Here is a 27,834-nt window from a genome sequence, read left to right on the forward strand (position 1 = left end):
ATGCGGTGGCCTGGCCTCGGCGGCCGCCGCCCCCTCCCGCTGCTGCTGCTGCTGCCGCTCCTCGCAGCCGCCGCCGCCGCCGCCGCCGCCAGCCCCAGCCCCAGCCCCAGCCCCCGCCAGGCCGTCGAGGCTGCGGTGATCCCGGGCCGCCCGGCCGGGTAAGCCCCGCTGCAGCCCCTCTCCCTGTGCCCCCTCCACCTGAATGGTGTGGTGGTCCAGGAGGCCAGGACTTTTCTCTCTAAGGGGAACCGAGCCCCCTGCTTCGGGCGAGGATGAAAGGGCCAGAGCGCTTGGATTTATTAGGGCCCTTGATTTTGCAGGGGCTAGAATCCAGGGATCGCTGAGATTTTAACGGGAGCGATTCCCTTCTGATGTGTGTGGTAGAGATAGATGTGGCTCCAGGGAATTCTGGGTTTTTTTCTCAGGGAAGGGTCCCAGTTTATATGGGGGCAGGGCTTTGGGTTCTCCTAGGACGATAGATGGGTGGGGCCCGCGAACTGGGATCGGGCTCCCCAAGTTTCTTGGGTGCTCAAGGAGGAAGAGTAGGTGAGGTGACGAAGGAAATTTATGAGGGATTTAAGATGTCTTGGTGTTCTAGGGTTTGGGGGCGCCTGGATTAATTAAAAGGGACACTCGAATCTTCCTAATGAGGAAGACGTGGACTTTCGGGTTGATGGCGGAAGGGCTTGCGGGGAATGGTGCCGGTGGGGTGATCCTCGGGTTTCATAAGGGTTGGAGGTACTGGAGTTACCCTAGAATTAAAGGAGTTCAGGCTTGAATGAGGTACCAGTGATTTCGCGGCAAGAGACCCAGAATTTCCTATAGATTTGGGGGTTGTAGCCACCCTTCCTGTGTACGGTGACGAGATCCAAGGAAACAGTCTGCGCAGCACCCCCACCCCCTGCCCGGAGCCCAGCGCTCCGTTACAAAGGCCCCGGGCTGCGCTCCCGCCACGGTCTCTGCGAATACGTTTAGTAACCCGAGCCGCACCGGGGGCGGGGCCGGGAACGGGTTAACCCGGAGAAAAGGCGGGAGGGATGACGGCAAGATCGGGGTCCCGGAGGTTCCCACCCGGCGGCTTCCTTCCCCACTGGGCCCCTACCGTCTTGGGAAGAGTCCACGCGCCCGATGTCCCCTTGGAGGCACCCCCCACTGCGCTTCTCTCAGGGCCTGCGCGCTCTCCCTCTCCCTCGCCCCCCTTAGCCTGGCAATAATGGATTTGTCTGGGGGGCCCCTTGGTTTCGACGCACTTGCGTCTGAGCTGAGGGCTCCACTACCCAGAATCTGAGACCCCCTGGGCGCAGAGTTTTCTCCAAGAACAACTCATTCCTCCTGGTCAGACGGGAAAGCGAGGCTCAAAGACCAGGAGACGCTGGCTCCGGGACACACGAGCTTGCAAGGGCAGGAATGGGCTAAAACTCAGCCTCGGGATTCCCAGTCCTGGGCTGTGGCTCCTTCTATAGCCCCCTCCACCTCCGAACCCTGCTGGACCCACAGTCAAAGGACTTTACTTCCCAGCCGCTGAGGCCTGTGGAAGTAGCGCCACCTAGCGCCCATGCGCGGGATGACATCTAGTCCAGGACAGGGATGTGCCCGGAGGGCAGGGTCCTAAATTCCCAGACTGTCTGGGTTGGAAAATGCGCTTAGAAATCCCCTTCGAGTTCTTTTAATTGCTTAAAAAATACTTTAAAGTGTCTTTTCCAAGAATACTTTACCTCCAAAAACTTCAGAAGACAAGTAAAAATGAGGTTGCTGTGACCTTCATCCCTAGAGAGACTAAGCTAATTTGCCTCCCATTGTATAGATAGAGAAACAGGCATCCAGCGCAGTGCCTCAGATGGGCCACATATCTATTTCCAGCACCCTCAAGCCTTATCTTGGTCCACCCCCCCATCTTCATTGCCCTCCTTTTGGGAGTTCTAGAACCCTAGAGACCTGAGTGACTCCCACCCCTCTGTTACAGTGTTGTTGCTTGTCGCTGCTGCCCAGCCCGGTCACTCAGGAGGAGCCGTTGCTTCAGAGGTGGGTTCTCCTAGGTGGGGTACAGGTAGGGGTGACATGGAGTATGAACAGAGGGGCTGTGGGCTCCCTTCCCCACCCCTCATCCCAGTTGGAGATCTGGATGCACTTGATGGGAAGAGGGACTTGGTCCCCTCCTTCTACACTTAGTCCCTGGCTGTCTCCGAAGCCTCCTGCAGGGTCCAGAGCTGCCCACCTGAAAAGTGTGCAGGTCCTCAGCGGTGCCTGGCACCAGGGTCCCCTGCACTGCTGAGCCCCAGCCCCAGCCCCAGCCCCAGCCCCAGCGTGAGGAAGAAACAGGTGTCCCTGAACTGGCAGCCACTGACGTGAGTGTGCAGTCCCTCCCCTACCAAATGCTCAGCAGCTCCCAGCTCCTCCGCCATTTCTGGCACATCTTCCACTCTACTCCCTGGGTCTCCTCCTCCCAGTTGTTCCCTCTCCTTCTTTCCCTCCTTCCCTCCCTCCTCTATCAACTTGTATGTTTCTATTTCTCCTGTTCCTCCCTATTGCAGTCTCTGAGCCTTTCAGTCTATCTCTCTGTCTGTCCCACTCTCTGTATTTGTTCTTCCCATCTCTGTCTCCTTCTGTTTCCCTCATTGTCACCTGTTTCTCTTCTTCTGTCTCTCCTCTTTCTCTTTCTCTTTCTCGCTTCCTCATCTGATTCTCCCACAGCCTTTGTCTGTTTCTCGCCAAGCCTCTAAGGAATGCTCAAGGCCTGGTCCCTATAGAGGGGTGGGGGTGGGGGTGGGATAGAATGGTGGGCAGAGGCGACACGGGAAGCCCTCCTGGCTGGAAGGCCCTTCCAGCTTGGGGGGAGGGGGGCGGGTGTCAGCCTAACCGCAATGACAGCTCCCTCTCTGCCCCCTCCCACCCAGGCTGCAGGAGGCTAGAGCTCTACTGAGAAGGCGGCGGCCCCGTGGGCCAGGGGGCCGGGCACTGCTGAGTAAGAGGCCCCCACAGCGCACTCCTGCCGGCCAGGCCCGGGGTAAGAACATCCGCCTTTCCCCTGCCGCTGAGGGGGGAGGGTTCCGGGCCTGATAAAGCCGTCTGGTTCCCACGGCCCAGCCGCTGCCTAGCTGCCCCCCATTGTAGCTCAGTACCCCACCCCAGGACACGGCCCCCTCTAGGGACCCTGGCGTCCGGCCTTGAGAGGTAAGCCCAGGACAGGACCAGACGCTGGCCAGAGGCGCTGACCTGCGGGGGTGGGGCCGGGAAGCCAGGCGTCCGGGCTCCCCGCGGCCAAAGAGGGGGGCGCTGTCCCGGCAGAGAGCGCAGTTGAACTAGCCCAGACAACAAAAGCGATTGTGCGGGTTGGCGCCTGCCCGGTCACTGAATGCCCAAAATTGCCTGGCGGCTAGAGGCCAAAGGCCTCCCCTTGCTTCCCTTGCTCTCCTCTCGCTCCAGCTCTCGCCCCTGGGCTAGCACACCCCCTAGTTTTAACCACCCTCAAAAGTACCCCTCCTGCTGTGGCCTTCAGCCCAGATGTGTCCCCTCCTCCCTAAAGTCTTCCAGATGTGGGCCTCTGGCCAGATGTAAGGACCCCCGCCCACAGCCTCAGTTCACCGTTCCCCTGATTCATTCTGACTTCTTTTACCAGGTGTGGGGGTTTCTGGCCAGATGCTAGTGAAGCCCCCCCCCCAGCGCCCTGCGCACCATCCAGACCCCCAGTTCCTTCATGTGCCCAGGTGCAGACCCTCCTCTCCCCCAATCGCACCTGGCTGCCCAGATGCGCCGTGACGGTCCCAACCACATGAAGCCCCTTTCTCTCTACCTAGGGCAGAGAAGCAGCCCTTAGCCGCCTCCCCAAAGGCGGCCCCCACTTCTCCTTCCTCTTTACGGATTCAGGCCTGTCTGGGGGAAATGAGCCCGCCCCCACCTGTTCCCTTCCTCGCCGCTCCCTCGTGGGCCCCATTCACTTGTTGAAGCGAGGAGGGACAGAGGGGGCGCCCCCGCCCCCTGTGAGTCTAGCGCCCAGCCTGCGCGCCTCTGGCTGCACGCCCAGCCCCACGCGCCCCCGCGCGGCCGCCAGGGAGGGAGTGGTGGGGAGGGGGGGGCCTGAGCGGGGGCGCGGCCGTCCTCCCCCGCGGGCGGGCGGGCGCGGCCGGGCCCCTCGGGCGGGCTGGGGCGGCGGCGCGGCCGAGCGCGGCGCTGCAGCCATGGCGGGCGGCGCGCGGCTGCTCTGGGTGTCTCTATTGGTGCTGCTGGCGCTGTTCGCCCCGCAGCCCGGACAGAGCCAGCCGCGAGAGCGCCTCCGCGTGCGCTTTACCCCAGCGGTGTGCAGCCTGCGCTGCGTCCATGGGCCCACCGGCCCTCGCTGTACCCCGATCTGCGCGCCCCGCAACACCACCATCGTGGACAGCGGCGCGCCCGGCGGGGCGGCCCCGGGGGGACCCGGCTTCCGCGCCTGTGAGTGCGGGGTGGTGGTCCCGAGGGAGGGGTTCCCAGGGGGAGGAGAAACCCCTGGGGATGGTGGAAACAGTCCCCCAGGGAGAGGGAGCCCAGATTCCCTGTGCTGGGGGGATCCCTGGTTACTTAAGAAGGGAAGCTTCAAATTCCTGGCTTTTGGGGTTGGGTCCTGATTTTTCAAGCAATAGGGGTTCTCAGGGACCTGTGGCGTCCCACGTGAGGGAATTGGGTCCGACTTTCCAGCCTTCAAGTCAATCTTGGTGATACCAGACTTGAGGGCCTTGGGAACCTGGGGAAAGGGGGCTTGAATGGAGACTATAGTGGGTCCCTAAAGACCAAGGGAGAGTTTCAGGGCTTGCGGGGGGGGGGGAAGGGGGTCCCCAGTTTCTGTGTCTATGAGTGAGAGGGATTAGGAAAATCCAGGATGGGAGTGCCTGTGCGGAGGGAGATTGGGGTGAGGAGAGTTGATTTGGAGAGCTGAGAGGGAACCCGTCCATAGAAGGAGGGTTTCTGCAGGACCCTGAGTTGCAAGGGTCACACATGGGAGAGAACTCCAGATAGGAGGGCTAGGGGATGGGGTGCCCCTGGGGACAGAGGGCACAGAAGGGGGACCGCACCAGGGAGTCACCAAGGGCTCAGGTGAGGTGGGAGAATGGGCCACCTGTTTGCCACAGGGTGTGGGGATGGGCTGATTCTCTGGTCGGGGCCTACCTGCTCCCAACCCAAGAGGCCCTCTGGAGTGGGGAGTGGGGGCCCCTGGCGCCGAAAACTCGCCCAGCCTGGCCCCCAGCCAGTCCAGCCCTGGCGGCGTGAGCTCATCCCGCCTGAGCCCCGCCTGCTGCCACTCCTTCTCTCCTCCCCTTCCTCCCTCCTTCCTTCACTCCCTCCCTGCCCAGCCCCAAAGCACCCGTGCCAAGCGCCGTGCCCAAGAGGGTGCCAAGCCCCTGGAGGCACAAGGAGGGGCATATGAAAGGGGGCTGACCTCGGCAGGACCCCTATGTCCTCAGCTCCTCACTTCTCCAGGGGCGTGGGGGGTGGAGTTGGCCATGCCCATCTAGCAGCCTGTCCTGGCATGGGAGCCCTCAGGGAGCTGGGTGGGGGGCCTGCTTTCAGGCCAAGAGAAGGTGGAGAAATGCTCTGAGGCTGGGAAGTGCCCTCCCCCTCCTCCCCCCTGCCCCCCAGACGTAGTTTGATTATCACAACCCCCAGCAGAGACCTTACCTATCCTAGGCCTGTTACTAAGGATCCCTATTAGAGCAACCTGGAATCCTGGGCTAGCTCCCCTAACTAGTGGGGCTAGAGTGTTTGCCCTCAGATCCTAAGTCCCATCCCCACCCCCATCAATAAACTAGAGAAAAGCCCCTCCGGTGAAGTTTCCTCCCTCCCATTCTTCTGATGTAATCCCCCAATTGTACCTGTCACCAGTAAATTCTGTAGTATTTCCCCTCCGCTACTGTTCCCCACTCTCCAGAGGAGCCCCAGATTACAAACCCTATACACTGATAACTCCACTTCCTAGCTGAATTCTTTTCCCACAAAAGACTGCCATTTTCTTATATTTCCAATGGAATCCCATCAGAGTCCTAATTGCTATCTTTCCAAGTCCTTCTCTTTCAGCTGACCCCCTCTCCAGGATCTTCTGACCCATCTGTCTTCAGAGAACCCCAGAGTTAGCCTTGATCAGCTGATTAGGACTCCAGGCACCAGCCATTAAACAAAAGACTTGGGCACCCAATCCCTTGGCTGGGAGGGGAAGGGGGATCGCACAGCATCTTAGAGTCTTCCCAGACTACTGAGGCTCTCATGTGCTGGGGACTCCCAGAAATCCCACTTCTTCTAACATTTTTCTCAGCACCCTCAAATTGGCCATCCCCTGAGTACCCTTCTCCAGCGCTCCCTAGAAGGCACTAGAGTCCTCTTTTCTAGGTAATTCTCTCCAAAAGGACTTCATGGATTCCTGTTGAATGGGCGCCTCAGATCCTCTGAGCTAGGCTCGTTCCCTTTCCATTCTAGAAAACTTGAGTCTTTGAACCCTAGAGTATTGCCCTTTAGCCGGTCTCCCAGGAGTCCAGTCTCTTTAACCCTTCAAAACGGAGGAGGCTCTCTTCCTGCTTTCCTCTCTGCAGTGTGTGGCTCAGAATACCGCACGCGCCTTCCAGGACGGCTCTGGCCGCCTGCTCCCTTCCTCCCATCCACACAGCTGTCTCCAGCTGTTCTCGGTCGCCCTGGGGAGAAAGGGAGGGGGTGTCCTCGAAGCACACGTCCGGCCTTCTTTGGCTCTAACAGCCCCCGGGGCTCCCCAAGGATCGGGAATGCGGAGCCACCGCCCTACCCCCGCCGCGCCCCTCTCTTTGTTTACCCCGCCGCACAGCTGGCAGTGACCCGCCCAGAGGTGGCCAGGGGCCCAGCGAGTGCGCGCAGAGAGAGGAGGCGCGTTCCCGTTGATGGCTCCGCCCCGGGGTACTAGAGGCGGGAAGGCAGTGCTAGAGTCTGAGCCAAGGGGAGGTGGGCGGAGACAGTGAGGTGGGCGGAGCTAAGACACCCGCCCAGAGAGCTGGGAGGCGGGGTGGGAGGGGCTTGAACAAGTAAGCCCGGGCAAATCAGCGTAAGGAAGGAAAGGAGGTGGGCGGAGCTAAAGGCAGCAAGTTGGACAGCTAGCTAGGCGGAGTTTACAATCCCGCGGGAAGAAGGTGATGTGGGCGGGGCTGCAAGGGGGGAGTGATGCCAGGAAGTGACTAAAATGTGGTTTTAGTCAATGCAAGGCACTAGCTGGGTCTTAGGGGCTGGAACAGCAAAACTCAGCCTGAAGATGAGGTGGGCAAGGCTAAATGCTTATGGAAAGAGGGCCAAGTATTTGGTGACGGAAGATGATTTGACTTTGGGTGGTGGACACAGATCATGTATCATAGAATGTGTGCTTGAAACCTATATGATCTTATTAACCAGTTACCCCAATAACTTAATTTAAATACATAAATGCTTACTTCGCCCCGGGATAGCGCTATGTGGGCGGGGCTGGTACAGCCGGGAAGGCAGTGCTAGAGTCTAAGCCAGGGGAGGTGGGCGGAGACAGTGAGGTGGGCGGAGCTAAGACACCCGCCCAGAGAGCTGGGAGGCGGGGTGGGAGGGGCTCAGAAAGTGGGGCTGGAGAGGGAGGTGAGATAACATGACAGTGAATGAAGAGCCGCGGGCGTGGCGAGCCAACCACAGAGGTCTGGACAACTGGACCGAGCTACTGCTAGCAGCCAAGGACTGGTGGAAGTGGCACATGACAGCTCAAGGCGTAGCGACTTAGCACTGAGTGGTAGCTTTGAGGGTGTAGTTACAGTGTTAGGGGCTGAGCTAGTTCGGGTAAGCTGGCCCGAGGGATGCCTGCCAGAAGGGTTGCTGACTCTGAGTGTCCTCGCTCTCCCCGCAGTCCTGTGTCCCTTGATCTGTCATAACGGCGGTGTGTGCATGAAGCCTGACCGCTGTCTCTGCCCCCCGGACTTCGCTGGCAAGTTCTGCCAGTTGCATTCCTCGGGCGCTCAACCCCCGGCGCCGGCCATGCCAGGCCTCACTCGCTCCGTGTACACCATGCCACTAGCCAACCACCGCGACGATGAACACGGTTAGGAGAGTGCGGCCGGGGTCCTCTCCTACCCCTCTGTCCACCCCCTAGCCTTGCCTCTGACCCCACCTTTCCTGCCTTCCCCCTAAGTACCCTTCCCCAGGGCGCCCTTCCACCCATTCCTCGCCCCACTCCTTAAGAACCCGGTATGCACCCCTTTGCCCGCGATGCCTTCCTCCAGGTGTGGCATCTATGGTGAGCGTCCACGTGGAGCACCCGCAGGAGGCGTCCGTGGTGGTGCACCAGGTGGAGCGCGTGTCCGGCCCTTGGGAGGTGGCGGGCGCTGAGGCGGTGGCGCGGGCGGAGGCGGTGGCCCGCGCGGAGGCGGCGGCGCCCTACACGGTGCTGGCACAGAACGCTCCCCGCGAGGACAGCTACTCGGACGCCTCGGGCTTTGGTTACTGCTTTCGGGAGCTGCGCGGAGGCGAAGTGAGAGGAGGCTGGTGGGGACCCCTCCTCCCCGCCCCCGCGGGCCACCGCGCCGAGGCGCACTCACCAAACACTTCCCCACAGTGCGCGTCCCCGCTGCCCGGGCTCCGGACGCGGGAAGTCTGCTGCGGAGGGGCTGGCGTGGCCTGGGGCGTTCACGACTGTCAGTCGTGCTCGGAGCACCCGGGTAAGCCCCAGGACGCCCCGAGGTGCTCGGAGCTGGGGAGGGGTGAGAACCCCCTCGCACTCCGCCCGGCGACAAAACCTGTCCTCAAAATAGCCAGGCCTGCCTGGCTGGGGGTCCCTTCCAGTCTGGCCTTATCCGTATGTTCTGGGACCGCCTACGCCACCTTGGACATTGGCTACTCTGCTCTCAGCCTGCCTTTGTCCCGTGGCCCCAGCCGTGCCGTCTGAAACCCCACCCCATTATCTTCTGTCGGACCGCCAACTGAGCGCCCACCCGAACTCAAACGACACCCTACACCCTTAGTCCCTTCCACCCCACTTTCGTCCGCGCCCACTCCTTTCTCGATCCTCTCGCCCTGGGCACGCCCCTCTCCTCTCTCTACAGGGAACTCCAACCGAGTGGGAGCCCCAGGTGGTCCGTGTCCAGCTGGCTTCGAAAGGGTTAACGGGTCCTGCGAAGGTGAGCGGGGGGGGGGGGGGGCAGTGGTGGGCGGGGCGGCTCAGGGCGGGGCCGGCGGGAGGTGGTCCTGACACCACTAGGACCGCTGCGTCCCTCCCCGCAGATGTGGACGAGTGCGCGACTGGCGGGCGCTGCCAGCACGGGGAGTGTGCCAACACTCACGGGGGGTACACGTGCGTGTGCCCGGACGGCTTCCTGCTGGACTCCTCCCGCAGCAGCTGCATCTGTGAGCCACCAAGCGGGCCCGAGGCTGGGTCCCACGTCCCGCTGTGCCCTCAGGCCTATCCCAGCACATCCCTGGACCCTTAATTTCCTTAAACACCCCCAGACCCTCCAAGACTCCCAGGTCTCTCATTAGATCCGCCTCGGACTTTCTGGACCTTCTTCAGCCATTTCTAAGAACCCCTTTTGTCTCCAGATCCCCAGCCTTCCTTCAGCTCCTCCCGGCCCCCAAATCCTCCACCTTCCCTCACCAGAACTTCTTCAGACCCCGAGATCCGTCTCGGATTGTCTCATTCACCCCTCCGGCCCTCTCAGACCTTTCCTGAAGTCCCTCGAATCCACCAAACCCTCCCTGGATACCCCCCTCGCAGATGCCCTGCCCTCCCAAACCCTCTCTGAAGTGTTCCTCCCCCTCCCCAGCCCAACACGTGATCTCAGAGGCCAAGGGGCCCTGCTTCCGCGTGCTCCGCGACGGCGGCTGCTCGCTGCCCATTCTGCGCAACATCACCAAACAGATCTGCTGCTGTAGCCGTGTGGGCAAAGCCTGGGGTCGGGGCTGCCAGCTCTGCCCACCCTTCGGCTCAGGTGAGCGCCTTCTGCCCCGCCTACCCCCCTCTAGGCCCCGCCTCAGACCCCGCCCCCAGGCTTTGAGGCTCACAGCCCCCAAACCTGGCTGATTCCTAGTCTTGGCCACTTCCCCAGCCTCGGAGACCCGCTACCCTCAGATTGAACTCTGCCCCAGGCCACAACCATCCTTGGCCGCATCTACCCCTGAGACACACTACCTTCTTCTGAGCCTCACCCCCATTTTTGGCCACTCCTAGCTCCTGAGATACTCCACCTGTCCCTCCTGTCCCCATGCTTTAGCCAGGTCCCCAGGTCCTGAGACACTGCCTTCAACATAGGCTCCTCCTTGGGCCCCGCCCCACACAGGGCCCTCCCCGAGTCACCTCCCTGTAAATGTAGCTTCTGCTTAAAACCAGACCCCACAAGGGACCTGACTGTTTCCTGGCCTTCATCCTAGTCCTCTGAAGACCCCAAACCAGACCCCACCACCATCCCAAATAGGGAAAACCATCCTTGGTCCCACACTTGGCCTCTGAGATGTCCCAGCCTTTGGCCAGGGTAGCACCCATCCCAGCATCTAATCCAAACCCCTGATACACTCCCAGGCCAACCCTTCATCCCCAACCAACCCCCCCCCCCCCCCCGCTTTCATGCCCTCTTTTTGTCCCTCTCCCTTCCTTTCCTGTTCCCAGAGGGTTTTCGGGAGATCTGTCCTGCTGGCCCTGGCTACCACTACTCGGCCTCTGACCTCCGCTACAACACCAGACCCCTGAGCCAGGAGCCACCCCGAGTTTCCCTCAGCCAGCCCCGTGCCCCACCCTCCACCCCTCGGTCACCCACAGGTAAGCTGGCTTCTGGGGGAGGGTGTGTTGTCTCTAGGGGTTGCCCCAGCCCCATAGGGAAAGGAAATGGGGCACCGAAATCCAGGTCTCCACTCAATGACAGCCTCTCCTTACCAGGCCTTCTGCCCACCCATCGCCCAGAGCCCCGGCCTGAGCCTCGGCCCGGGCCTGAGCTTCCCCCACCCAGCATCCCGGCCTGGACTGGTCCTGAGGCTCCTGAACCAGGTTTGGTAGAGGGAATCCAGGGCATTGATGGGGTATTACATATTACAGATGGGGGTCTTAGAAGGAGGTTTCAAGGATAGGACAAGCGGGGATGCCACAGTCAGAGGAATTCAGGGGGGTAAAAGAGATAAAGGTATGGAGGGTTGGGTGGTGGTTATGTCGAGAGCTGGAGTTGGACAGCCTGGCTTAAAGTTCTTTGTTAATTGGGCAAATCAGTTTCCTCATTTGTAAAATAGGAATCACTGTGAGCATTCAGTGACTGTGGCACAGAGTAAGTGCTCAGTTAATGTTAGGCAAATCAGTATTTTCATGCGGGCACTAAGAACGCACCTGAGGCAGATAATTGAAGAGCAAAATATTTAAAAATGAAGACTTTAGGGTGGTATTATGGGGAAATTTAGGGAGGGGATCTGATGAGAACCTCCCACCATAAAAGAAATGATCACAGGTGAAGACACAGGGCTTGGGGAGGGACATCCCTGAAGGTGTTTTAGGTAGAGCATCTGAGAGGATTGTTCTGGGACAAGTGGGACAGAGGTATAAGACATGGGGGAACCTGGCTGACTGGATCCCCAGGTCCCTCCGCGGGCATGTGTCAGCGCAATCCCCAGGTCTGCGGCCCGGGACGCTGCATCCCCCGACCCAGGGGCTACACGTGCACGTGTGATTCCGGCTTCCGGCTCAGCCCGCAGGGCACACACTGCATTGGTGAGCTGGACAGAGTGGGTGGGCGGAGGCGGGCGGGGGACTGTGCCGGGCCACCCCCTGACCAGCCCGCTCCGTGCTCAGATGTGGACGAATGCCGTCGCATGCCCCCGCCCTGTGCCCCCGGGCGCTGCGAAAACACGCCAGGCAGCTTCCGTTGTGTGTGCGGCCCCGGCTTCCGAGCTGGCCCGCGGGCTACTGAGTGTCTGGGTGAGCAATCCGCTCCCGCCGGCTCCAGGCTTCACCTCCGCGGGGATCTCGGGCCTGCTGTCCCTCCAGAGCCGTCCCCGCCCGCTCACGCTCCCCCAGCCCCTTCGGCCCTACTCCGTCTCCCTAGCCCCGGGCCCGCCCCTCCCCCAGACTAGCTCTCCTTCACCCTTAGGCTCCTCCACTGCCTCCTCCCGGCCCAGCAGGTCCTCCCGGCCCCGGGCCGGTCCCTGTTCTGCTACTGCTCAACCTTCTCTGGCGACCAGGTCCAGGCTTCGCCCTCCCTCGCCCCCCCTCCCCCACTCACATCCCAGATTCCAGACCCTTGGCCCCTCCCCTTCCATGTGCCAGACTGGCTCCCGCCCACCCCCAGACCCCCTTCTGTCCTGCGACTACCGAAACCTACCTACTGGCCATGACCCCTGATTTCCACCTGCCAAGTCAGTGCCCCCTCCCAAAATCGCCCCTTCCCTCTCTCCTGCCACCCCTTTGCTCGGTCCCCCAAACTTTCTTCCCTCCCTCGCCCTGCCCAGGCTCTGCTCTCACACATTGCCCCCTGCACGGTTCACCTCTCAGCCCTTCCCCTAGTGGGGTCCCCAGACCTTGTCCTGATCGCGACACTCAAGCCCCGCCCTCGCCTTCAATCTACCGACTCCGAACTCCTTACGCCTCTGCCTCGCGCCCATCCTGGCTCGGGTTTAAGCTTGGCTCCACCCCTGCCCTCCCCATTTCCCGCGACTGCGGGGAGGGGGGTGGTGTCTGGCCCAGTTTCAGCCTCCCGGTTTGTGCCCCAGACGTGGACGAGTGCCACCGCGTGCCGCCGCCCTGTGACCGTGGGCGCTGTGAAAACACGCCAGGCAGCTTCCTGTGCGTGTGCCCTGCTGGGTACCAGGCCGCACCCCACGGAGCAGGCTGCCAAGGTGAAGAACTGGAAGGGGCAGAGAGGAAGGGGATGTGAGGGGGGCGGAAGGGCAGAGCGGCAGTGATGAGGAAGGAAGACACATGGCAATGGAGCTGACTGATGGGAGACAGAAGCCAGGTTCTGAGAACCAGACGTGCAGCCTGTGGCTGTGGAGACAGTGACACGGGGACAGAGAGGCCAACTGGTGGGAAACAGAAGACTGAGCCATGGAGGGTGGATGCGCCAGTGATGGGGGACAGAGCAGAGCGAGGCCCACGCCGGTGGGGGCTAGAAAGACAGAGTTCTGGGCGACAGACAGGCAGCTTAGAATAGGGATGGAAAAGATCCGTGGAGGATGGAGTTAGAATGATGAGAGAGAGGGTGGCTGAAGGGTGGAGTCAAGGAGAAAGAGTGATGGAGGATGGAGTGCGGTGTGGTGGAGGGTGGAACATCAACGCAGTGGCAGTCAGGGAGGCAGAGGGCGGCATGGGGGGCATAGCGGAGGTATGACAGCGGTCCTTGCCCTCTCAGATGTGGACGAATGCATCCAGAGCCCTGGCCTCTGTGGCCGAGGTGTCTGTGAGAACCTGCCTGGCTCTTTCCGCTGTGCTTGCCCGGCTGGCTTCCGGGGCTCAGCGTGTGAAGAGGATGTGGATGAGTGTGCCCAGGAGCCTCCACCCTGTGGGCCAGGCCGCTGTGACAACACCGCGGGCTCCTATCACTGCGCCTGCCCTGCTGGCTTCAGGTCCCGAGGGCCAGGGGCCCCCTGCCAAGGTGAGGGTGCGAGTCCAAGTGCACTCCACCCCTTTGCTGGGGGCTGGAGAGAGACATGACTGGGGGGAGCGCAGGGAGACAGGGTTATGGAGCTCAGTGGTGGAAGACAGACACAGGAGGGTGGGGGAGACTGAGCGGATGGGAGGGTCTGACTACAGAGTCTCCTCCTCTTTCTCCACATAGGAAGCTGTTGTCCATTTTACATCCCTTTTTGTTTTTATTTTTTGTGGCGGGGGGAGGGTTGGTAATTTTTCTTTTTTTTAATATACTTTTTGTTTGTTTGTTTCAGAGAGGAAGGGAGAGGGAGAGGTAGACACATCAATGATGAGAATCATTGATCCGGTTGCCTCCCACAAGCTGAGTCTGCAACCTAGGCATGTGCCCTGACCAGGAATCAAACCAAGACCTCCTGGTTCATAGGTCGACGCTCAGCCACTGAGCCACACCGGCTGGGCTTTCCCTCCCTCTTCGGACGATACTCTTTTGCTTGTGGGACTCCTGAGGAGGGGCAGCTCTGAGGCAGGAGGGCCACATGCAGAGGTGGTGTCCAGACCTTGCCCTGGCAGCTGTGGAGGGACCATTAAACAAGGGAGGAGGGAGCAGCCTGGGCAAAGTCCAGGAGGCTGCCTCCAGACTGCAACGCTGAGGCTGAGGTGGGTGATGGCAATGTAGATGGGTCCAGGCTCCTTCCTCAGCCCCACTGGTCCCCTCTGCCCCAGATGTGGATGAATGTGCCCGTAGCCCCCAGCCCTGTGCCTACGGACGATGTGAGAACACAGAAGGCAGCTTCCAGTGCGTCTGCCCAACAGGCTTTCAGCCCAGCCCTGCTGGCTCCGAGTGCGAGGGTGAGTGGGAGGCCTGTGGCGGGGGGAGGAGGCTGTGAGAGCACTCCTTCAAGGCCATACTCTCCCCTGTCCTTCAGATGTTGATGAGTGTGAGAACCACCTGGCGTGTCCTGGGCAGGAATGTGTGAACTCACCTGGCTCCTTCCAGTGCAGGGCTTGTCCTGCCGGCTACCACCTGCACCGTGGCCGATGTACTGGTAAGATCAGGTTATGACCTTGGGCCTGCAGTATAACTTCTGACCTAGATGGCGACCCCTGTCCTGGACTGCAACCCAGACCTGGTCCATAACCTCCTGACCTGGACCTCAGTTCCCTCACCTGAACCACACGTCCCAGAGCCTGACTGTGACTTTTATTTATTTATTTATTTATTTTTAAAAATATATTTTTATTTATTTCAGAGAGGAAGGGAGAGGGAGAGAGAGATAGAAACATCAATGATGAGAGAGAATAACTGATTGGTTGCCTCCTGCACGCCCCACACTGGGGATCGAGCCCAAAACTTGGGCATGTGCCCTTGACCAGAATCGAACCTGGGACCCTTCAGCCCACAGGCCGATGCTCTATCCACTGAGCCAAACCAGCCAGGGCCTGACTGTGACTTTTAACATAGACTATGGGCCCCTGACTCAGACTGCAGTTCCTGACCTGGACTACAACCTTTGACCCTGAATGTGACTTCTTACTCTATGACTCATAGACCTTAAACTTGACATTTGACCCTAACCATGATCCTTGCTAATAACCCCTTACCACAACTCTATAGCAAGTGTGACCCTCTTGACCCTGCCTGTCCTTACGGTCACAAGTTCTGTATGTGACTTGTGACCCCTGAACTTGACTTTGACATTTGACCTAACCATAACTCCTGACCATAACCCTGCTACAACCCCTGATTCTGTGTAACCCTTGATACTCTCTCTTTCACTGCCCCTGTCTCTGCTCAGAGTCCCTTCCCTGGGGCCTGACTGGGTTCACATTCCCAGCCCCAACCCCTGACTAGAGGCAGAACTCTGGACCCTGACTATAACACCTGACCCTAACTGGTCTCAGATCCTCCAATTCAGTGACCCTGACCCCTGACTCATCAGAATGTCATCCAGTGATCCTGGGTTACAATACCCGACCCCTTACCCGAATTAATTTATGACCCTTGTACCAGTGCAGAGTCCCTTCACCTGACCCCAGGATCCTGGCACAGGGAGTTCCAAAAACCCAAACCCGCAGAACCCCCAATCATGGTCCCCAGAATCAGAGAACCCGGGTCTCCCCAGCCCACCTCTGCCATGGAGCCTTCCCATGTCCAAACCAAGACACTGCCCACCACCTCTTGTAGACCCCTTGCCCCAATGGAATCCGTCCGGTGTGTCTCTAGACTAGACCCCTTCTTTCTTTTTAAAAAATCTTTATTGTTGAAAGTATTACATGGGTCCCCCTTTATTCTGGACCCTTCTGGAACCCCCATTCCCACAGATGTGGACGAATGCAGTTCGGGCGCCTCCTGCGGCCCCCATGGCCACTGCACTAACACCGAAGGCTCCTTCCACTGCAGCTGCGCGCCTGGCTACCGGGCGCCGCCTGGCCGGCCTGGGCCCTGCGCAGGTGGGCAGGATGGGGCCAGGGCCCGAGAGCCTGGGATGGGCATGGGTTCCTGGGCGAAGCCTGTTGGAGAGTTGGAAGCTGGACAGAGGAGCTGTGGATGGAGCCTAAGAGCCCACCCAACAGAGCATGCGGCTTGGGGGCGAGGTGGCCGCCTTGTGGGCGGGGCTTGGGTCTCAGGGGCGGGTCCGGTGACCCCCAGCTCTGTCTCGCACACCCTAGACGTGAACGAGTGCCTGGAGGGCGACTTTTGCTTCCCCCACGGCGAATGCCTCAACACCGACGGCTCCTATGCCTGTACCTGTGCCCCCGGCTACCGGCCCGGACCCCGCGGAGCCTCTTGCCTCGGTCTGTACCCACGCTGCGCCCAGACCCGGAAAGGGTGGTCTTATACCAGGAAAAGGCAGGACAGGAATGGGGAGTCTGAATTCTGGATGGAGTCTGGACGCATTTTGGGGGCGGAGCCTGTGGGGCCCGGGGCTGAGATGGGAGGGGAGGGGTTGGGAGAGGACAGGGAGAGCAGAGTCTGGGCAGCTGGGCAGTGGTTGGACAGGAATGGGCCTAACCCCGTCGGAGGGGTGGGGCTTGGGAAGGGAGGAGCCTAAGACTGGCGGGGGCGGAGCGGGCTGTGGAGGGGCATGGCCCGGGGCAGGGGGCGGAGGAGGAGGTGGGTCGGGTTTGGATTCTGTCCCGCAGACGTGGACGAATGCAGCGAGGAGGACCTCTGCCAGAGCGGCATCTGTACCAACACCGACGGCTCCTTCGAGTGCGTCTGTCCCCCGGGACACCGCGCCAGCCCCGGCCTCGCCTCCTGCCTCGGTGAGAGGCCTGCGCGGCCCGCCCCCTCTCCCTCTGCCTCCGGCCTCCCTCCTCTGTCCGCGTCCCCGCGTCCCCGCGTCCGCGCCCTGACTGCCACCTCTCCTCGCCTCCCCGCACTTCCTCCTTTGCCTCCCTGCCTCCCCGCTTCCCCGTCTGATCGCCCGGCCTCACCTCCCAGACGTGGATGAATGTCGAGAGCGGGGCCCGGCCCTCTGCGGCGCCCAGCGTTGTGAGAATTCCCCCGGCTCCTACCGCTGCGTCCGGGACTGCGACCCCGGCTACAACGCGGGCCCTGAGGGCACCTGCGACGGTGAGACCCCTGCCCTTGCCCTGAAGTTACTGGAGTTGGGGACGCCTGCCTCACAGATTGTGGGGCGGGAAAGGGCCCCAACCAGTGCACTTAATTCTCTCCCCATCTCTGCTGGAATTTTCTTTCTTTCTTTCTTTCTTTTTCTTTCTTCTTTCTTTCTTTCTTTCTTTCTTTCTTTCTTTCTTTCTTTCTTTCTTTCTTTCTTTCTTTCTTTCGTCTCTCTTTATTGATTTCAGAGAAGAAAGTAGAGAAAGACAGAGATAGACACATCAATGATGAGAGAGAATCATTGATTGGCTGCCTTCTGCACGCCCCCCACTGCAACCGGAGCATGTGCCCTGACTGGGAACCCAGCTGTGACCTCCCAGTTCATAGGTCCATGCTCAATCACTGAGCCACACCAGCTGGGCTATTTTTTTCTTTTTAAAAATTTTTTTTCTTTAAACATTTTTAATTTGTCAATTACAGTTGATATTCAATATTATTTTAATTAAAAAATCCTAGTGTCACCTGGCCGGTGTGACTCAGTGGTTGAGCGTCGACCTGTGAACCAGGAGGTCACAGTTCGATTACTCCAAGTCAGGGCACATGCCTGGGTTGTGGGCTCCATCCCCAGTGTGGGGTGTGCAGGAGGCAGCCAACCAATGATTCTCTCTCATCATTGATGTTTCTCTCTCTCTCTCTCTGAAGTCAATAAAAAAATATATTTAAAATATTTTTTTAAAATCTTAGTGTCTTGTATTTTCTTGTGGAGGGAGGTGGGAGTTTGGGTGAAGTCACTACTATCAGGACCCAGGCCAAGCCTTGCTTCCAGAAGCAGCCCGTGCCCCCTCTGCCGGTTGAGTTATCCCAGCAAGTCATCTCCTAACCCAAGAACAGTTAGCCTCTCCCCCTTTCTCATTGGATTAAAACTCCCTGTTTTTCCCTCTTCAGGCTCCCTTTCTTTGGACCTGCCCTCTCCCCACCCTCCACCACTCACTCTGCTTCCAGCTGTCCCTCCAAAGAGGTGCAACCCTGGTTGTCCTGGGCCCCATCCTTTCCCAATGCCAAATTCCCCAGATTTCCCAAGCACTGACCCTGCCCACTTACAATCCACCCCTTAAAGTGTTGTTTGTCTCTCCAGATTCGGTCCTTTGTCTTTCCTCAGACTTCTCCAGGCCTTGGGAACTACAGGTCTATACCTTCCGGTCTCTTTTCCACCTTCACACCGCCCCTTTCCTACTCTTCTCATTTTCCATGCCTTCCTACCCCTCCATGCCCCCACCTCACCCCTCACCTTCCAGTCCCCCTGCCCCATTCCCCCAGCAGGCTCTGGCAGGGTACTGGCGGAGACAGGAGGCTAGGACTAATCTAAGTCATTGTTTTGGATGGAGTGCGGATCAGCATTTTGTGGAACAGATGAAATGACTGTGGGATGCCTTTGGCTCTCTGGTTGCCACAGCTCTGGCTCATAGAAACCTGGTTTCAGGGGCTCTCATTCACTAATTCTACAAGAATATACTAAGCACCTGCTGTGTGCCAGACACTGGGGGGCAACAGGCTGTAAGTCAAACAAAATTCCTGCCTTAATGGAGCTGCCACATGGGGGGGGAGGATAGACAATAAGTAGGTAAATTAATTCAAAACTCACTCAGTAAACAATTTGGGGCACCTACTGTATGTTAGGTACTGTTCTATGTCCTGGGAATACAGTGGGGAACAAGACAGACACAAGTCCATGCTGTTGTGGGGTTTGCATTCTAGGGGGGTGGTTATAAGACAGTGTCAAGTTTAAGAAGAAAAATGTAGCAGAACAAATGGACAGAGACGACAGGGCAGTGGGGGGGCGAGTGCTAGGAGGCCTTGGCCTAGACACTTGAGTGAAGTGAAGGAGGACGCCATGCAGATGAGGGAAAAGTGTTCCTGACAGAGGTACAGCACGTGCAAAAGCCTGAGGTGGAGCCATGTTCCAGGCCTTTGGAATTATTACCACTGTCCATCTTAAGAAGCTCAGACTCCTAGAATATAAGATTCCTAGAAACCTCTCCGTCCTGAGAACGGAAAGTGGCGTCAGGAACCTGTGAACCCAGGCCTATAACTCCCTTCTCCTCCCCCACCCTGTCCCCACTCTCGCAGATGTGGATGAATGCCAAGAATATGGCCCGGCAATTTGTGGAGCCCAGCGCTGTGAAAATACCCCCGGCTCCTACCGCTGCACGCCTACCTGTGACCCTGGCTACCAGCCCATGCCTGGGGGCGGATGCCAGGGTGGGTGTGCTTCGGGCATTGGGTGAGCTGTGGAGGAGATAGAAGGTCCAGCAATGGTCTGACTGTCTGCTGGTTGCAGATGTGGATGAATGCCGGAACCGGTCCTTCTGCGGGGCCCATGCCGTTTGCCAGAACCTGCCTGGCTCCTTCCAGTGCCTCTGTGACCAGGGCTACGAGGGGGCACGGGACGGGCGTCACTGCGTGGGTACGGGGCTCTAGGGGGTGGGTGGGACCAGAGGGTGGGGAAGAGGTCGGTCAGGCCCAGCCCCTCTCCATAGATTTGCACTATGTGAACTTTGGGGATATGGAATTTAGACCTTGGGATATTAGATCCATCTTCAGGAAACCCTCTTTATTCAGATTTTATGCGGGGGATGCTTAAAAAAAAATCATGCATAAATTATGTAAAATGCACTAATCTTAAATGTACATAAACATTATTTTCCCCAACTTTTTTTTTTTTTTGGAGAGAGAGAGAGAGATGTGAGAGAGAAACATCAATAGGTTGTTTCCTGTATGGATCAGGGATCAAACCTGCAACCTAGGTAAGTGCCCTGACCAGAGATAGAACCTGCCACCTTTTGGTGTATAGGATGACGCTCCAACCAACGGAGCCACCGGGCCAGGCTTCCCAACATTTTATGAAGACACTTTCTAAACATACAGCCTGACCTATATTCTGCCATTTTATTACACGTGCTTCCTCAAACCTCTATCCATGAATACAACTAATTGTTTGGATAGATTTAAAATTAAATTACAGGCATCAATACACTTATTTCTAAATTCTTCAGTATGCATATTATTAACCAGAGTTTAATATGTGTGTATAGACATTTTCATTTGTGGTTCAATTTACATACAGTGAAATGCATGAATTTTAAGTATACATTCTCTAAGTTTTGACAGATGCCAACACAACAGGCTGCCTTTCTGTAAAGGGAATTAACCCTGTGAAGTCCTGGGATATATTTGAACTTCAGGCATACCTGCACCCAGGAACTATCACAAGGCTGACTGTCTCCTCTCTCGGCTCTGCTTCCCTCTGTTGCATTTATTTGCAGGCAGACTCTCTCTTCGCGATGACAAAGGTGGTCTCAGCACCTCTAGCTAACATCCTCATCTTGGCAGCCCTAGCTACAGACGGAGGCTCTTTCTTGATATTTTCAGCCAAAGTCTCAGGACTGGCTTTGATTGGCCCGGCTTAGGCACTGCCTGTCTCTGAACCAGAGGAACACAGCAACCTGGTGGCAGTGCCTGGGACTCGTCCCACTCCTAGGAGTAGACGTAGCCCCACTCGAAACACATGGGCTGGAAGGAGAGGAGCAGAAGTCTCCCAATGGAATTTCGGGGTTTATCACCAGAGGAGAAGTTGATGATGGGGGCTGGGCCATTAATACCAGTTACATCTGAAAGCTCAGACTTTTAGACCTTTGGAATCAGAGTTGGCCACCACTGACTTCCTCTCCCCTGTTGTCTTCTGCTCACAGATGTGAATGAATGTGAAACACTGCAGGGCGTGTGCGGAGCTGCCCTGTGCGAGAACGTGGAGGGCTCCTTCCTCTGCGTCTGCCCCACCAGTCCTGAGGAGTTTGACCCCATGACTGGGCGCTGTGTTCCCCCACGGGCTTCTGCTGGTGAGACTGACGTCGGTGCCTATTTAACTGATGGCTGCTTGCCCCACAGAAAAATGATGTGGTTTAACCCTTCCTGAGGTGACGGCTGCCACTAGTTAAATGCCTTTGTTTTAAACAACAAAAAACTTCAGAACTTGTGGGTTAATCTGGGTAGTGGGATTCAGAGTCAGGAGAACTGGAGCCTGCCCGGCCGACTTTACCAGCTTCCTTCAGCCAGCAACTGTTCATGGGCATCCGTCGTGTTCAGTCCCTGTTCTGGGCACCGGGGACACAGCGGTGACCAGAGACGGTCACTCTGTCTTGGAGAGACTCACACAGTGGGGGCGGCCCGAGGGAACACTAGGGGTGACAGCCCAGAGGAATCGCTGGGCTGAGGCAATGCAGGCCCGAGGGAACAGCCCGTCTCCAGGAAGGCGACTGGGCTCTGGGCCCCAGAGGAAGGGCCTGTCAGCCTGAGAGGAGAGTTAGGGAGGGCCCCCTGTCGGAGGGATTCTGAACTGAGCGTTAGGATGAGTAGTGGGTGAAGTAGGGGAGGGTGACGTTTGGGGCAGAGAGAGCCAGGACAAAGGCAAAGGTCTGGCCAGGCAAGAGAGGGCCTGGCATGTTGGAGGAGCTGAAGTAAGTTCAGGGAGGCAGGACTGACAGAGCCAGGGGAGGAGTGGGGAGAGAGGCTGCAGGAGGCTGGTGCCAGGCCACACTGACTCACCGTGGTCAGGAGGCTAGACATGTCCCGAGGTTACCCCGGCACCGCGGACGGGCTTGGAGCCGAGGGGAGGTACAATCAGATTTTGAAGCCTCGTTGGCAGCCATGTGAAGGTGGGTTGGAGGAGGTGACCCTGGGTTCTGGGGGGCAGGGACTGGGCATGGGCAGAGAGGACAGGACTAGATCACAGCAGCCCCGCCCTACCAGGAGGGGAAGAGAGGGCAGGTGGGAGAACACTCAAGAGGCCAAGCAGACAAGCGGTGGGGCTGCCTGGGTTTGGGGGTGAAGACTCTGAGGCCAGTTTGGACACGTTGGATGTGAGAGCCCAAGGAGGTATCCTGGAGGTCAGGGAAACCCCCTCTTCTGCTACGAAAACTGCAGGTGCCATATTGTGCCAGACGTCTGGGAGAGTGTGAGGTGGGAAGGCAAGAAGTGGAGAAATGACAGGAGGTGAGAATAGGAGAAACGGACAATGACAGTGGAGTCTAGTTCTGCCACTAATGGCTGGGAGCCCTTTGGGCCTCAGTTTCCCCACTTATATCCTGGGGGCTGGAGGATCAGCCCACACCAGCTAAGCCTCTTGTCTCTCCAGGCACATTCCCAGGCTCACAGCCCCAAGCACCTGCCAGCCCCGGCCTGCCAGACAGGCCACCCCCTCCCCCCCCTCCCCGCCGGCCCAGCCCACCCAGGCAGGGACCCGTAGGCAGCGGCCGCCGGGAGTGCTACTTTGACACAGCAGCTCCAGATGCGTGTGACAACATCCTGGCTCGGAACGTGACGTGGCAGGAGTGCTGCTGCACCGTGGGGGAGGGCTGGGGCAGCGGCTGCCGCATCCAGCAGTGCCCGGGCACTGAGACAGGTGGGCATGGGCTCCTGGTGGACAAGGGGCTGAGGGTCTGGGTGGTGTGCGTGAGGCTGAGAGGTGGGCACAAACAAGCATGAGGGCTGAAGACTTCGGGGTGAAGGGTGGGCATCGGCCAGAGTGAGCGCTGAGGCTGTGGGTGTGAGCAGGTCCGGGCGGGGCTGGAAGCGGGCGTCTGGGCTTAGCCTTGTCTCTGTGTGCAGCCGAGTACCAGTCACTGTGTCCCCATGGCAGGGGCTACCTGGCGCCCAGCGGAGACCCAAGCCACCGGAGAGGTGAGGCCAGGCTTTAAGTCCCACCCACCTTCAGCCCCCAGGCCGGCTGCCTCCCACCCAGCCTCCGTTTCCTTCATCTCCCTCTCTCACCCTGTTTCTGTCTCCTCCCCCCGCCCCACCCCCATCTCTCTGTCTCCCACTTTCCCTGTCTCTACCTCTGGGGCTCTATCTCCATCTGTCTCTCTCTTCCCTGATTTAACCACACCGCCTCCCTGCCTCCCCGCTCCCAATCCAGCCCACCCAATCCCTGGCCTCCACCCATCTCTCTCTTGGGGGGCGGGGGGGGGGGGGCGCCTCTGACCATCCTTCCCGCAGATGTGGATGAGTGCCAGCTGTTCCGAGATCAGGTGTGCAAAAACGGTGTGTGCGTGAACACGGCCCCGGGCTACTCCTGTTATTGTAGCAACGGCTACTACTACCTTGCCCAGCGACTGGAGTGTGTCGGTACGAGCCCACCCGCACCATCCCCACCCGCACCATCCCCACCCGCACCATCCCCACCCGCACCATCCCCGAAGAACTCCCCAGCCCCCACCGCCTCGGAACCGGGCCGCCGCCAGTAGAAAGTCTCCCCGGAGTCCAGACTCCATCGCTGCCAATGCCCTGGGGAGGCGGGAAAGGGTGGGGGCTGCTGCTCAGCCACTCTCCCTCCCCCGCCGCCCCAGACAACGACGAGTGCGCGGACGAGGAGCCGGCGTGTGAGGGGGGCCGCTGCGTCAACACCGTGGGCTCTTACCACTGCACGTGCGAGCCCCCGCTGGTGCTGGACGGTTCGCGGCGCCGCTGCGTCTCCAACGAGAGCCAGAGCCTCGGTAACCGACCTGGAGCCCGCCCCGCCCGCCCGCCCCCTGAGTCCCGGCATCCTTCTTGCCCGTCGCTGAATGGCAGTGGCCCTGCCTTCTAAGACAGTTGTGAAGAATTTTATTTTTAAGGACAGAGCAGGACCTGGCCTGAGTGCTAGGGGCGCGTTCCCTGTTATTTCCCTGTGCAGCTCTGACTCTGACACTTTCTGGGATTATCATTTTTCTAGGTCTGTTTCTGGGTCTTTCTCTCTCTCTGCCTCTTTGCTGACCCATTTTTCTTAGAATCTCTGACTGTTTGGATGTGTTTGTCTCTATCTCTTTGGGTTCTTTCTTTCTCTTTTTTTGCCCACGGACCCAAACTCTGGTCCTACAACATCCTCAAACACTTCATTCAAACAACGCTCAGAGAGGGAAATCACCTTCCTCAAGGTCACACAGCCCTCCAGAGGCCAGAATTGGATAGTCCTCTCAGCTTCTAGCTCCCAGTCATGGGAACCCCTCTGCTCTCGCTGCCTATATGACAGCCTCATGCCAGACCACGCCCTGTTCTCAATTCAGAACCTTGGAACGACCTCAGAGGGCTTCTGGGAGTCAGACCACAGCCGATGAGGATTTGGTGATAGGCAGAGTGGCCGGCTGCTCCAGCAGGAGAGGAGGCCAATTGTCAGTCCCACCCTGATGCATGCTGTCTCTGCCCTCAGATGACAACCTGGGAGTGTGCTGGCAGGAAGTGGGGGCTGACCTCGTGTGCAGCCGCCCTCGGCTGGACCGCCAGGCCACGTACACAGAGTGCTGCTGCCTCTACGGGGAGGCCTGGGGCATGGACTGTGCCCTCTGTCCTGCCCAGGACTCAGGTACTGCCATCTGCCTTGGCCACACTCAGAGGTCCTGCCCCTCAGGTTTCAAATCCAGACCCTTAGAGCTCTTAGTGTTAGCCTACCAGATCTCCCCAAACTCAGCCCCTCGGAACCCTAAATCTTGGTGCTGTAGTCCCCAAGTCATATCCCAGAGACCTCCCAGTCTTATCAGCAGGTCCCGTAGGGCCCTGAGGTCTGGTCTCTCTGACCCTCACTCCTGGTCCCCAGAAGAGCCCATGAGACGCCCCTCCCCCACATCCAGGCCTTAGACCTCCAGTACCAGGTGCTCAGGTCCATCCATCCTGGCCCACAGGCTCTCTGGTCATAACCCACAGGCCTCCAAGTTCCAGTGCCTTGGATACACATATCCAAGCACTGAGACCCCAACACACAGCCCCAGAGGCCCCAGTTCTTGGCTCTTAAAACCCTTGATTCCCCCAATGCTCAGCCCTTGGGAACCCAGCCCAGCCCCAGGCCCAAAGCCCCCATCCTTGATCCTCGGACCTCCAGGTCTGTGGCTCAGATCCTCTCCCAAGCATCCTGGCCCCCAGATCCCCACTAGCAGTTTCTGGGAATTCCCAGTCCTGGTCCCTAAAACACCAGCATCCCATATCTGTAGACCCCTAGCCTGAGTTCCCATGGATCCCCCAAATTCCAGAACATTGGGCCATAATTTCTAGCTGCAGTCCTTAGTACGTCTGACCCCAGCACCTTGGAATCCTAGACTCAGGCCTTGGACCCTCAGTCCTGGCTCCAGAACCCCTGACCCCACCCTGCAAGGCAAGTCCCCTCCTCTGAAGCCCCTTCCACGCCTCAGCCCAAGGCACTCCTCCCTCTCCTCTGGGTTCTTCCCACAGGGGCGGAGGGGGTGCAGGGGCGGGGGGTCATGCGTGGTGGGTGCAAGGCAAGCAAGGAATGACGGTTAGGCTTGTCTCCTGTTTACAGATGACTTTGAGGCCCTGTGCAATGTGCTGCGCCCCCCTGCATATGGCCCCCCACGGCCAGGTGGCTTTGGACTCCCCTACGAGTATGGTCCAGACCTCGGTCCACCTTACCAGGGCCTTCCATATGGGCCTGAGCTGTACCCACCACCTGTGCTACCCTATGACCCCTACCCACCACCACCTGGGCCCTTCGCCCGCCGGGAGGCCCCCTATGGGATGCCACCCTTCGACATACCGGACTTTGAGGATGATGGTGGTCCCTATGGTGAATCTGAGCCTCCTGCTCCACCTGGACCCGGCACCCGCTGGCGCTATCGGTCCCGAGACACCCGTGGCTCCTTCCCAGAGCCCGAGGAGCCACGTGAAGGCGTGGGCTACACTGGTGAGCACTGCAGGCGCATGGGACGCAGAGGACGGAGCTGTGCAGATACGGAGTCAGGGAGGAGGGAAGGAGGGAGATGCAGAAACGAAGAAGCCAGGGGGAGAGACAGGCACAGAGAGATGTGAAAAGACAGATGCAGTCGGAGAAAACAGATACACCTGTAAACCCACCAAGAAAGAGGTGAGGACAGAGGGAAAGCTAGTGAACTCAGCCAGATACACTTCCTGGCCCCACAGCGCCCCCTGGAGAAGGACGGATGGTTCAGGAAGGAACCCAGAGAGCAGCCAGGGGCGATGAGGGAGAGAAGGCACAGACCCTGAATGAGAGAGTCCTCGCACTGTCCCCCGCAGGCGCCCTGGCTGGGCCCTCCGAGGGGCTGGAGGCGGAGGAGTGTGGGATCCTGGACGGCTGTGCCCACGGCCGCTGCGTGAGGGTCCCCGAGGGCTTCACCTGCGACTGCTTCGATGGCTACCGCCTGGACATGACCCGCATGGCCTGCGTTGGTGAGGGCTGGCCACGGCCGTGCCTGGGGGTCGGGTGGCAGCCCTGACGGCAGGTGGGAGCTTAGTGCCGGCGAGGGGAGGGGCCAGCCCAGAAGGCGCAGCCTGACTTGCAGGAAAGCAGAGCTTGGCCTCCGCGCCGGGCTGGGCCGGAAGCCGGTAGGAGGGTGGACTCCTGCAGGTGTGATTCTCAGGACTCCGCGTGCTGCCTGGGTTAGTTTTCATGATCTCTTCGGGGAGCTTCAGGCTTCCCATCTGCAAAGTGGGAGTGCGAACCATGTTTGCCCAATTGAGAGAGTAGTAGCTCAGGACCCTGGGGGAGCGGAGAGACCTCCGGCTTGCCGTGTGACCTGCCCTTGCTAAGTTTTTCTCATCTCAAGTGGCCGTAGCCATAGAACTTCAAGTCATTGTGAACATCATTAATACTGATTTACAACGACACCGAGGCGGGTGTGTAAACTGAGGCTCAGAAAAGAGAATTGAGTTCCCCAAGGTCCCACAGCCGAGAAACAGCGGGGCCGGGCGGAGAGCCACTGAGCAGCGTGCAGGGGCGGGGGGAGGGGGTGGTTGGGGTGGGGGATGGGGGGGGGGAGCTTATGTAAAAGGGAATCACAGGCCTTCACCGGGGCCGGGAGGAGGCAGTTACCGCAGGTAGCGTGCTTAAGGCAGGCCTGGTTAGGAGGAGGCAGTGACCGTGGTTGATACCATCAGTATTATTTTCCTAACAAAAACCTAGTGACGTGGGGCTACCGTACCCATCCTACAGCGCAGAGCTGAGGCACGGGAAGTCCCGCCACCTGTGCAGGCATCACAGCCACAGGCGGCGTGGCCAGGCTCGCGCTCGGCCAGGAGGCTCTGCGCGCACCTCGCCCCGGAGCCCCCGAGTCCCCGCCCGAGTAGCAGCGCCCCTGTGCCCCTTCCCCAGACGTGAACGAGTGCGACGAGGCGGCGGCTTCACTCTGCGTCAACGCGCGCTGCATCAACACCGACGGCTCCTTCCGCTGCGTCTGCCGCCCGGGGTTCGCACCCACGCACCAGCCGCACCACTGCGCGCCCGCCCGCCCCCGGGCCTGAGCCGCAGCGGCGTCCCCGCGCCTGCCCGCTGGTGCGCGTGCGCACACGGAAGCCGGACAGAGGGACGACTTACGGACGGATGGAAGTGGGGACGCCTCTTGCACCCCCAGCCCCTCTACCGACGCCGCCCCACGGCCCCCCTCATATTTCCGCTCCTTTTATAAACGTTTTCAGTTTTAAGCACCTACTTCGTACCTGCTGCCTCTGTCTGCCCACGATTCTCAGTCTGGCCCCAGAGTTTGTTCTTTGAGCCACTGGATTACACCCCTGCCCATCCCGGGCTCCTTGGCTCTTCATTCCCGCGCCTCCGTCGCGTATTCTACCTGTCTCTCTCCTCCGTCTGTCTCTCTCTTTGTTCTATCTTCTCTGTCTCCTTTCTGCTACACTTTCTCTGCCTGATTCTTTTAGTCTCTTTTTGTCTTTC

General features: G+C 59.2%; 1 protein-coding gene across 3 annotated transcripts; it reads left to right on the top strand.

Annotated features, from left to right (window-relative positions):
- Positions 1 to 27,593, top strand: LTBP4 (latent transforming growth factor beta binding protein 4; the record flags this gene model as incomplete). Of its 3 annotated transcripts, XM_081107551.1 has the most annotated exons (33): positions 1 to 158; positions 1,964 to 2,022; positions 2,189 to 2,345; positions 2,895 to 3,004; positions 7,844 to 8,035; positions 8,217 to 8,464; positions 8,549 to 8,651; positions 9,036 to 9,110; positions 9,214 to 9,336; positions 9,753 to 9,917; positions 10,592 to 10,741; positions 10,859 to 10,966; positions 11,543 to 11,674; positions 11,756 to 11,881; positions 12,673 to 12,798; positions 13,311 to 13,553; positions 14,273 to 14,398; positions 14,476 to 14,595; positions 15,872 to 16,000; positions 16,220 to 16,345; positions 16,694 to 16,816; positions 16,995 to 17,126; positions 19,242 to 19,373; positions 19,453 to 19,578; positions 20,864 to 21,010; positions 22,306 to 22,572; positions 22,779 to 22,850; positions 23,166 to 23,294; positions 23,516 to 23,662; positions 24,355 to 24,507; positions 25,456 to 25,836; positions 26,187 to 26,339; positions 27,262 to 27,593. In XM_081107551.1, the coding sequence occupies 33 exons, from the start codon at positions 1 to 3 to the stop codon at positions 27,408 to 27,410; spliced, it is 4,887 nt and encodes a 1,628-aa protein (XP_080963677.1). In that variant the 3' UTR covers positions 27,411 to 27,593. The 3 variants fall into 3 exon arrangements, with proteins under 3 accessions (XP_080963677.1, XP_080963679.1, XP_080963678.1); XM_081107553.1 differs by lacking the exons at positions 1 to 158; positions 1,964 to 2,022; positions 2,189 to 2,345; positions 2,895 to 3,004 and adding an exon at positions 4,176 to 4,425; XM_081107552.1 differs by lacking the exons at positions 1 to 158; positions 1,964 to 2,022; positions 2,189 to 2,345; positions 2,895 to 3,004 and adding an exon at positions 4,176 to 4,425 and having other exon boundaries at positions 10,592 to 10,966.
- Positions 27,594 to 27,834: the final 241 nt, after the last annotated feature.

The sequence above is a fragment of the Myotis nattereri genome (genome assembly GCF_964212035.1).
Source record: "Myotis nattereri genome assembly, chromosome: 15".
Classification (NCBI taxonomy): domain Eukaryota; kingdom Metazoa; phylum Chordata; class Mammalia; order Chiroptera; family Vespertilionidae; genus Myotis; species Myotis nattereri.